Source organism: Sinocyclocheilus anshuiensis, unplaced genomic scaffold, assembly GCF_001515605.1.
Source record: "Sinocyclocheilus anshuiensis isolate Anshui unplaced genomic scaffold, SAMN03320099.WGS_v1.1 scaffold143, whole genome shotgun sequence".
Lineage (NCBI taxonomy): Eukaryota > Metazoa > Chordata > Actinopteri > Cypriniformes > Cyprinidae > Sinocyclocheilus > Sinocyclocheilus anshuiensis.
The window spans coordinates 343009-355176 of NW_015548197.1; the positions used below are offsets into that span (position 1 = coordinate 343009).

The following is a 12168-nucleotide window of genomic DNA, read 5'->3' on the forward strand; positions in this document are numbered from 1 at the left end:
CGATAAAGTCCAACCGGTCCCAACTACAATACACAAATGTATTCTGGAAAAAAAGTCCAAAAACAAAACCATCCTTCTATTAATCCTCAACTCTCTACACACCTGAGAATGCCAAGACGAACAGGAAAACATATTTCATCTTCAGTACAGCACTGCGAAATCTCCAAGATTAGGTTCAAACACTTAACATCTACTACTTCATCAACATCGAGTCTTCAGGGGCAGCCGTGATCAATCGAAGCAGCCGTCCTTCTCTCTCTCGTTAAAGCAACACTACGTCGTTTTTAGACCTTAAAATAATGTCTCTAAAATTATTTCAGCGGTAGAACACCTCTTAACCGGACGAATTCTACTTCCGCTGCTACCTGAGCAGCCTCCTAGCCGCTAGAACCACACTCTGTAAGTTTCATGTTCGGGTCGGTACACACAGCCCCGCCCATCCAATGCCAGCGGAAGAGTGCGACTTGCTTTACGGCATACGTCATATATTTTACTCGTAGCCTTGGTGGAGTTAGCTAACAGCTAACTATAAGGTGAAATTATCTCATGCAAGTCTCAAAACCAACGCCATGGCAGAGCCAGCAAAGAAACCAAAAAGGGATTTGTCGGAGGAAGCGAAGAAAAGAAAGAGAGAGAGTGATCGGTTCCGTCAGCTTAGTCAACAAATTCACGTGTATTGCGATGCCCACGGGCAAGCTTATACAGTGACAGTATTTACGAAACGGGTAACAGACCATTTCGCTTATCAACCACATGGGGGAACAGTGAGCAAAAGTTACATGGTGTTGCTTTAAAGAAAAAAAAAACTTATTTTACACTTTCATAACAACAACAAAACAAGAAACTAATCAGCCTGGTGCTTGCTTATGAAAGTTTGCCAGTTTAACTGGGATTTTTTCAACCGAAAAATTACATTTTAAAAGAAAATTTATGCCACCCAGAGTTAAATATGTAATTGGGGAAAACATTCCATACACTATCTTTATTTGTAATGAATTTAATTATCCATTTTATCTTAAACACATTATTAAGATCTGTAAAATGTAAAACTTCAAGGCCACCAAAGTCTCTATTATTATTTATAATATCTTTCCGTAAATAGTGTATTTTCTTTATCGTCAATTTGGATAATTATTGTTAAATGTGTGCCTGCTTTGCTTTAACACTTTGATTTAACATTTGTTTGTTTTATTTTTGTATCTTTTGCTACTTATGTATGATAATGTGTATAATGGAAAAATAATTGTTAAACATTTTTTTTTTTTAATCAAATGTTCAAATCCTCAAGCTTCGTTTTGTCTATCTACCTCATCTATCTATCATCTGATCGTTATAAATCGTTATAATAAAATGCTGACTTGACATCAACGTAGATATAAGTGATCCAAAACACTACGTGGCGCTATGCTTAGTAAGATCACTTTTGCTCCGCCCACTTCCGGTTTGACGCTGCTGTGCTGTGACGTAAGGGTTCTGCAGCTGGATGTATCTCCCTAAACCTACCCGTCATTACCCGACATGAGCCAATCAGGTAACATGGTCGAAAACGTCCTTGTTTTGTTCTCGCCCACCAATCTAGTAACGCCCATTACTTTCCTGCAGAGACCTATATTTGCCGTCACCGTATTATCGCCACCTAAATATCCTACACTCACCGATAAACTTTTAGTAAATGTAGTATACTTACCACATAGATACAAAATACTAACCACTATAAATATAGTATACTACAGACACACACACACAAAATTCACAGCGCTTGTGTAAGTGAAAGAAAAGGCAGAGCATGTATTTCCCCCCCGATTGCAGTGAAGGGGGCGGTCCCAGACTAGAAAGTCCTTGTTCACTTTCAACGTCGATTATTTTTTAATCTACGTCATATTTGTATTATTAACCTACCTCATTTTCTTATTGATGTAAATATGTATTCCGTATGCTGAAGTAGCGAACAGATACAATATTCTCGGATGGTAAAACTCTACTTACCTGCGACTGCAGCAGTATTGATCGAGCACAGAGAACATGGCGTCTCGTGGGAGGGACTCGTGGCAACGTCACAAGCAACGCTCTTCCTGATTGGTTCCCAAGCGCATTTTTGAACCGCTTACGTCATTTGTCTGAAAACGATACTTGGGCGTAGTGTTGCCAAGTCCCTTATTGTTGGTCTACTTTAACACTCTTGCCGCGGGTTGAAGCGACCACAATAACGTGATATTTAGCCCATGGAATGCGAATTGTACCAGGGGAACCCCGCCAAAAAACCTGTATTTTACCAATTTTTAACGGGGATCCCCCCTCGAAACGCGATCGGTCTAGTATTGAGTAGCAATTGGGCGGGTTTTGTTGTGAAAATCTGGCAACCCTTACAACGATATATCTTTCGTAGATGTCAGTGGCATATATATATATATATATATATATACACATGTATGGTCTGTGGAAGCAGTGGGCAGCGCATGCGTGAATTTTGTTGTTTTTCGTGTTAAAACGTTAAACAGGCTTTTTTTGTTTTTTTTTTTAGATTCAGTGGATTAACAGCTTTAATATTCGATTTCCACATGCCGTCATTGTTTTTCTTAAATAAGAAATGTCACATGAATACTAGTGATGTTACGTTCAACACCAATAAAAAAAAAACACATTTCACATTAAAGCAGCTGTATCCGAGCTTGATTCGTTTTGAGAAAAGCACGTGATCTGTGACGTCCGAAGCTTCGTTCGCCTGAAAACCACGTGACTGCTTCAAACTACGCGAACCTCAGCGCTGTTTCCTTTACATTATATTACATTATAATGTGTTGGCATTGTTTTTTTTTTTTATCGTAATTTATATATTGAGCTCAAAAATGAATTTTGGCCATAAAATATCAGTCTAAGGGCTGAGGCAGAGTTAAAATAAACAGATCATAGATTTCATTTATGAATTTATGCTTTATTTATTTGACTTATTTTAGTGCCAGTACACCGACTTTGACAATAAACATTATTTATATAAAATATAATACAACAAAAAAATCAGTTGTAGAACCAGATGTGAAACCACTGGCTGTAATGGAACATAACACTTTGGAAGGTGTTATTTATTTTTATGACCACTAGATGGCCACAGCATAAACCGTTTTAACAGCTTCGAGTAATGAACCTTTCCCCGATACAATTGTGATGAAAGCTTCACTTCGCCATCACTAATGAATACCATGATGAGATAAAGACAAGACAAAATAATCAAGAGTAGAAATCATACATTAAAACCATCTGCAGTAACGTGCTCAACATAAAACGTGCTCAAGTATGTAAACTTGCAACAGAACACATTTATATTGTTATTTTTAATTTGATTATTTTATTTATAATTATTATTTATTATTGGTATTTTTTGACAGTTCTGCAGCTGTTACCTGGATGGGATGAATTTCTATTTTTTTTATTAATCTGCTTAAATTAGGAGGACTACATTATTATGTAATTATTTGTTCCATTTTTATCTTAATAATTTAGCACTTTTTAAACTTTTTTTAAGTGCCAAATTGTATATGGCAAATAATATGATTTTTTTTAGGCTATGTATATTTCATCATTAGTTAGTGGACAGACCTATTATTGATAACTTTCCCATTCAGCCCTACATCTGGAGAACCTCTTGTGTTCAAAGGGCGGACGTGAGCCACGCAAATGAGCTTCTCTAATACTTGTGAAATTTGTTTCATTATAATTGTTAGTATCCACCCTGAAAAATCCTTGGCCTTTGTAACATACGGGACAAATCGTATCGATTTGATACGGTACGCATAAATGTACCTTTAGATATGGGACTATTCCCGTATTTGAAGGGACTGGCTTAGAGCCCTAGACAAGATAGTCAATGTTTGACAGATGACCAGAGAAATGTGTATCAGTTTTTTTCTCTTTAGAAAATTAGGTCTAGAAAGTTTATTGAGAGCATGATAAAACAACAAAAAATGTAATATTAAAACTTACATTTGCCCACGTTAGGCCTGCTCTGGGACTTGCAACATAATGTATTTCAGTTACATTTTTTTTTTTCACAATGCCTTTGACCCATTGTTCAATTCTTCGCTTTCCAAAAGTCACTTTTCCAAAACTCTCCAGCCTTCACACAGTGAGCACACAGCATCAGTCTATGTGAGCTAAACTGTGATCATTTAGGCTGTCATTGCTTTGGCACAAAATGCATTCAGTGACTACATCTGTCAAATGACATGAATTCATTTCTCACTCAGACACAAAAAAAACTACAGGCTAATTTGCAAATTACGTACTCATTTCAAAACCTAACATACAAAACTAAGACAGCAATTTGCTAGCCGTATCTACAGTACAACAATATTGAGATAAGTCTAAAAGTGTTTGTTTTATAAGTGACAAAGTGATTTTTTTTGGGGGGGTGAAATCCTTTAGTAGTATTATGACTGACTCTGGTTTCATTGAGGGTTACAGGCAGGGCCCAGGCCTCTCTCAACACACTAAAGACAGTCATTGGTCGCCATCTAGTGGTGTAATGATAGAACCTACAGCAAGAGTGAATTCATCTTTTTCTATAGTATAGTAAAATAGTAGCTCTAAAATATTAGTTCTAAACGATAAACACTAATATTTGGGAAAGTGAAAATCAATTTCTCAAATGTGTGGGAACTCTCTGTTTTAGCTTTAAATGTGACTTTAGTAAATTAAAAGCATGTCATGATTTCAAACAGAGAATGTGAACAAATTGAGTAAGATCAAAATGCAACTTTAATCAAATATACAATAATTAAAAAAACAAGGAAGAGAAACCAAGGAATCTCAAGAGCAGAACTGGAACTAGGAATCCCAAGAGCAGAACTGAGGACACCAACAACATCCACAAAATACGAAACTTGACTAAAGAACACAGCAAACATATATACACTGAGTAATAACGAAACACACCTATCTGAGTAATGAGAGGAGGCAAAATATCTACAAAAAGACCACAAAAGAGACAGGAAACAGGAAACTAGGTTAAACAAAGGTGCAAACAGACAGTGGACATGTAACACAGGCAGTATATCTTCACTGAGAAGATCTGACGAGAAGACACAACCTCAAGATAGTACCTGCAGGTGTTCATCAGCATGTGGGTTTTCATTGTGATTTTCATCAATGTTAAAGGTAAGATATAACCACATAATATTTTTTGTCATTCGATGTTAATTCATTTTCTCTGGTCGGTTAACCTAATAAAACTGGTTCAGTAGTTGCTAGTCAGTGTACTGCATTTTGTACTCTTCTATTCTTAAAATATGCAACAAGCAATGTAAACGTGTTTAATAAAACTTGCCGTTCACATCAGAATGGACCATCACCGTTCTACAGTCTCGTAGAGTCAATCTAGAAATGCTCCCTTGCTTAACCTCGAGTTTTAGTGTGTTCATATACTTTGTTCAGTATCTTTGATGCACAAACTGCAACAAATATCATAAGAGTATAAGGATGTTGTGAGTAGGCTCTGTTTCTAATCATTTTATATTCAAATGTAGTTTGAAGAAATTGGTCAAGTCTTTGTCTTTGAAAAAACTCAGTAAATTCACCTCTGGTTGCTGCATTATACACACATATCATAAAACAAAGCAAAAATCTATGCATGCGTCACTTTAACAGAAAGGGTGATGTCTGAGAACTGACGGCAGTAATGGGCATCTTTGTGGTTCAGAGGTGGGAGGAAGTCACACAAGTGCAAGTCCTTTAGGTTTCAAACCTGCAGTGCAAACAATCAAACAAAGACAAGTCAACACAAATGTTAAATTCTGTGGAAAACTTACACGCACACAAAGGACTAAGCCAGAAACTGGCTAAATAGCTATGAATGGTGCACACTTTACTATTTTAAAGGGTCCAGTGTGTTGTGACTAGTGTGTGTCTAAACGTCCCGCCCCTCACCTCAGCGGCATGTGCTCCGGTTGTATTGTAAACAACGGCATCGTTAATATCGCTTATCACTTTGAGCTCGATTGAGAAGCAGAGGATATTAGTGAAGAGGATCGTGCAGAACCTCAATTCACTGATCAGGAAATTAGCCTTTCCCTTTGCTTTCTTTAAATGTTTAAGGTGGGTGAGTGAACTTGTAGGCATCTCTTTACAGGAAGAAGAGTCAATGTTGTTTTACTCAATACTGATGGATTCAGTCAGTTTATTAGTAGTTGAAAAATGTCTCCCAGCTCTAGGGTACAAATCTGGACTCTGACCAGACCAAAACATGAGCCTGATGGATTGTTCTCAAGCCACTACTTGTCATTGCAGTGTGGGCAGGAGCATTTTCTGATCACAACTTTTCAATTGTGGGAAGTAAGCCATTCTGCGATATTCATACTCCAAAGCGTTAATTGAGTTTTAACTGAGCAGCAGCTGAAAAGGCTCCACATCTTCCTTCATGCTTCTCTGTGGTAGAGATGCATTTATTGTTGCATTTCTCACCAGATATTCAAAGACACAGCACTGGAGCACCGCCATGCAACTTGTATTTTATTGTGATTCATAACTCCACACAAATCTGAATCAAGCTTCTCATATTCTGCCAAAAACAGAATGATGTTTTTCTGAGGCAGCAATGTTTTAGTGCATTTGCTTATTTCTTTCTAATGTCCCACCAGTAATTTGTGGTTAAGAAGACCATTAAAAGCTTTCTGTTTAGCCATCTTGGACATGGCCCATTTTTTTCCCCATGCAGGACTAACGTAGAAATATACAAAGAAATCACTTTCAATTAACCCTTATAGAACACATACTTTGCCCATTCATATTTAGTGTGAGTGTTTGCTCATATACTTTAAAATACATATATTTTTATCCTCCTTTTACATTTTTTTTTTTTTAAATAGTACAAAAGGCTCTTAGAAAACTGACATTGTGCAACTTGTATTGAGGATTAAGTCTTCAGATGATTTAGTTTATGACAAGTTGCTTGTGATGTTCCTCATTTGTAAGTTACTTTGGATAACTGTTGTCTGCTAAATGATTAAATGTAGTGTATTAGAGTTGTCAAAGCTGACAGAATGCAATCTTGTTGCTATTATAATGCCAGAATTTTTGATTAGGAAACACATTTCTGCTCACTCATACAAATTAAATTAAAGCATTAAATAAACACAGAAGTAGTTTCAAATGTCAGAGGCTCATTGTGCTTCACTTAACAGTCAGTTCAAACAATTACTGTATGCTTATTGACCTCAGAAGAAAAGAAGGCAAGTATTACAAACACAGACCAACAAAATATAGCACATATTTAATGCATTTTCATACTGTTTCAGATCTAGTGAGCGGTGGATGGAATGAGGTGAAGACAGTGATGGAAGGAGATGTTCTCACTCTACACACAGGAGCTACTCAACTAAATAAAAACACTGAGACAATATGGTTTTTTAAAAGAGGTGATCTTACCACACGTATAGCACAGATGAATAAGGGGAACGTTTTTACCCATTATGAAAAACAACTTGCTGACCGATTGCGACTAGATCAAGAGAGCGGATTACTGACCATCTGGAATATCAGTACCAGTGATTCTGGAGTTTATGAAGTATCTCTCACCAACAGGTTAGACATCTCTGAGAGGAAGATCAGAGTTGATGTATACGGTAAGTTACAGCTGCTGCCGAAACAAACAATAAATAATGCAGCCTAATGCACACCTAGCCATGGAATATCTCACTTATACCATGATCTTTTGCCATTCAGCGGACAATATTATAATATTGTCTGCAGAATGGCAAAAGATCATGGTATAAGTGAGATAATCCATGGCTAGGTGTGCACTCAACATCGTGCTTTAAAATCAGCTAATTCACACTTCTGCATTATCTCCTACGTTATATTAATTGGTTACAATAATATTCAAATATTGTCACATTAGAACTATAAATAATGTTGTAGATAAGATGTTACTTAATTCATAAGTCAAGTCAAGTCAAGTTTATTTGTACAGCGCTTTTCAAGATACAAATCATTGCAAAGCAACTTTACAGCAAATTAAGATTATACAATATTTAGTGGTAGCTTATCAGTGGTGACTGAAGCTTGTGTAAATCCTAGTTACCACGGGATGTCAATCCCAGCAGAAACAGAGAAACAAATAGAGACATAATTAGCGTAGCTGCTATTCCAACCAAGCAAAATTGATTTGTTTAACCCAAACTAAAGAATAATAATGTGCATTTGATCAGATATAACTGCAGTACAAGATTATGAGATGCATTATTTGAATGCTTGGCCAAAGAGATGTGTCTTTAATCTAGATTTAAACAGAGAGAGTGTGTCTGAACCCCGAACGTTATCAGGAAGGCTATTATTATATAAATATCTGTTTGATTGGATGGTTTCTGCAAAATGTGGCTATTAAAAGATGTACAACTTTTTTCTTCTCCTAAAGCACCGGTGTCTGTACCTGCTATTGTGCACCGGTCCACAGGTGAGTCTTTTTAGTCAGTTCACTTGGTTGCTATCTTGTCCTGTAGGGTTCCTCTAAATCACTGCTGGACGAGAGGGGCAGGAGCTTGTTTTTGAGTCAGTAAAGCAACAAAATAAAGACTGCCTGAACTTTAACACTGAAATGTAACCTATACAAAACAAATCTCTGCAGGTACTTTAAAGCAGCCACAAGCAACGGAGGATTTCTGCTCTGTGGTCTGCTCTGTGAAGAATGATCGAGACGTGTCTATCTCGTGGTATAAAGGGAGTGAAATGCTGAACCAGACCAGCAATCCTGATCTCAGCATCAACCTCAGTTTACCATTAGAGCTTCATTATAACGATCCAGAGACCTACAGCTGCACGGCTGTGAATCCAGTGAGCAATAAGAGCGTCCGTCTTCACATGAAAGAGATCTGCCCACGACAGGAAGGTGTGAGAAATCAATCACCACAAAACTCTTTTCCTACTACAATGACATCTGTGCAAAGTGCAATGGCCTTTTTTTCTACAGAAGATGTTTATGGACAAGTCTCTTCTCTTTCAGATTGTCTGGATCACTGTGGCGTCACTGAGGCTCTGATTCGTCTGGTTCTGTCTGGTCTGGTGGGAATCACCACTGTTGGGTTTCTTATTGAGAATCTGAGGTTCTGCTCATCTCGGAGAAGAGCTGCTGCTTCTGTGTGATGGTGACTTGCACAAGAGTTTGCAGGGTGTTAAATATGACATTGGTACCATGAGATACACATGTGTGAAGCACCTGTTGGATGCAGTATTCTTTATTTATTGCTGTGGAGATAAAAGTATAGATCTGGTCGAATAATTTAACTTTACTAGAGTAAATGTGACCTGTATGCTTTGCAAATATAAAATGCACTCATTTATGCACATAGTAAAACGTAAGCATATTCGTGTGTGAGTGAGTATATGCAATAATGTCTATAAATGTACTGATTTTTCGTTTGACTGTTATTATTATCATTGATGATGTATTAAAGTTTTCGTTTTGTTTAAAACTTTAATATGCTGCAACAGCATTAACTGGTAGCATGAACATATCACCAGCTGCGTCCCAAATGACGCACTATGCACTATGCACTTATACACTATGCACTCAACAATGTAGTGTATGAATTATATAAGGTTATTTTGTCATTCATAATAGCCCCTCCCCCTCGCTACATAATTAAAGCTGCGACAGTTGAGTGCATGAAGTGTCCAGCGTGGCTGTAATATGACTGCATTAAAAAAACACACACAAAAAAAACATTCCACACTTAGTTTAAGTGCATCATCCGGGTATTTAAAGTGCACTTTTTCTTTTTGGAATTTTCAGTGTGAACGCACAACTTCACTGTGTGCTTTTATAATGCAATTTCATTATTCGGGCATAGACGCCTTGGTCACGTGGCTTTTCTCAGGTCAGGATGGACCAATCTCTGTCTCGATTATTATTACTTAATGAGCCGTTTAAAAATATATATTATTTATAGATTTCCGTAGCGGATTGTTATATTTATACCAAAAACAAATCTTTAAAATTAACATGTTAGAAGGATAATACGTTTTCCTCATACAAACGTCTGTAATAAGAAAAAAAATACGTTCTGAGATTTGAATGGGGCTCAGTGGAGAACGACTGAATGCGACTCGCGTCAAACTGACTTCGGCTGGAGTGGAAGGGCTAGATGGCATACAGCAAAAACTACTGGGCATGCGCACATCAATATACCGTAATTTTTCTCACACTGCACAACAATAATGACTATTTTTGCATTATTGTAAAGGGTATGTTTTGGGTTGGGGTAGGCGTAGACGTTAATAAAACTATCTAATAGGTAGAAAATTAAATTTCTTGTTAACTTCCGGTTTTTGCTGTATCGCTTCTAGCCACAAGCGAGTGGAAGCGCTGATTTCAGAGCGGCGTCTTTGATGACGTGTTGCCGTGAAGATGGCGGAAGTTCATTCCTGATCTGAGCCGGAGTCGCTCGGTAAGGATTGTCTAATAAACTATCCGAAGACGGATCGGTTCGGCTTCACGTCTCACATCTGACCCACCGATAGATTCGGGTAAGAGGCTGCCAGCTGATCGAGACTGTGTGCTGTAGTTTACCGCTATTGCGTTATAAGCGACACGGAGTCGTGTTGACAGCTCGACCAATCACTTCGATTATTTGAATCTCATATAAATAGCTCAGATTTGTCAGTGAGGATCGATAACATGTACCTGAAGATGTTTCTGAGCGTTTATCTCAGTTTGTTGCTGGTTTGATGATTTAAATGTTTCCTAGCTAAACAGGTTTGTCCTGAAGCTGCTAAACTGATCTCCATCAACGTTTAGCCTTCCAAAAATACCGCGGTAAAAATAGTTTCTGCCCAAAAGATAGTTACTGGAGTTTTGCTATAATCGAAAGCACAATGTTAATACTATGGTATATTGATATGGTACCATGGTAGTTCCAAGAATACCGTGGTATCGTACTACTATGGTTCATATAAAATAGTGCTGTCGAACGTTTAACCGCGATTAATCGTATCCAAAATAAAGTTTTTGTTTACATAATATATGTGTGTGTGTACTGTGAATATTATGTAGGCCTACACTACCGGTCAAAAGTTTGGGATCAGAATGATTTTTAATGTTTCTTACAGGAGCTAATCAAGGCTGCATTTATTTGATCAAAAATACAGGAAAAAATGTAATGTTGTGAAATATTATTATTATGATGTAAAATAACGTTTTTATATTTTAATATACATTAAACTGTAATTTATTTCTGTGATCAAAGCTGTATTTCCAGCATCATTACTCCAGTCTTCAGTGTCACATGATCTTCAGAAATCATTCTAATATGCTGATTTATTATCAGTGCTGGAAACTGTTTTGCTGCTTAATATTTTTTTGGAACCTGTGATACTTTTTTCAGGATTCTTTGATGAATAAAAATTTAAAAAGAAGAGCATTTATTTAAAATAGAAATCTTTTCTAATAATATACACTACCGTTCAGAAGTTTGGGGTCAGTAAATTTTTATTCTTTCTTGTTTTGAAAGAAATTAAACTTTTATTCAGCAAGGATGTGTTAAATTGTTAAGAAGTGATAGCAAAGATTTATATTGTTAGAAAAGATGTATATTTTGAATAAATGCTGTTCTTTTAAACTTTTTATTCATCAAAGAATCCTGAAAAAGTATCACAGTTTCCAGAAAAATATTTGGCAGCACATCTGTTGATAATTCTAATAATAAATCAGCATATTAGACTGATTTCTGAAGATCATGTGACACTTTAATACTGGAGTAATGATGATGGAAATTCAGCTTTGCATCACAGAAATAAATTATTGATCAACTTTTATCATAGTTTATAGTTATATGGAAACGAAAGTGGTTAACATTCAACCCGTTCTTTATCATTAGTAGTATTATTTGTGATTTGAATTTTGTGAATGTAAGTTTCTTTCTCTTTTGCTGTGTTAAGCCGCTGCCAAAAATATAGCTTACGTGTTTTTGTTATTAAAATAACAAATAAGCAAGCCCAGCCCAGGTGACACGAAGTAACACAAAAGTAACATAATGCATTATTTTCCATAAAAAGTAACTAAGTAACGCAGTTAGTTACTTTTTATGGAGCAACGCAACATTGTAATACATTACCTTTAAAGGGGTCATATGATGTGATTTAAATTTTTCCTTTCTCTTTGGAGTGTTACAAGCTCTTGGTGCA

The 12168-nt window shown here is 36.6% G+C and overlaps 1 protein-coding gene and 1 pseudogene across 1 annotated transcript; both read left to right on the forward strand.

The window, feature by feature from the left end:
* The first annotated feature begins 5061 nt into the window (after positions 1–5061).
* Positions 5062–9233, forward strand: LOC107653224 (uncharacterized). Its single transcript, XM_016439894.1, has 5 exons — positions 5062–5151; positions 7287–7613; positions 8405–8443; positions 8615–8875; positions 8990–9233. The coding sequence occupies exons 1-5, from the start codon at positions 5115–5117 to the stop codon at positions 9127–9129; spliced, it is 804 nt and encodes a 267-aa protein (XP_016295380.1). The 5' UTR covers positions 5062–5114; the 3' UTR covers positions 9130–9233.
* A 1136-nt stretch (positions 9234–10369) lies between these two features.
* The window catches only part of LOC107653226 (E3 ubiquitin-protein ligase Itchy-like), a 29504-nt pseudogene continuing 27705 nt past the window's right edge, over positions 10370–12168 (forward strand).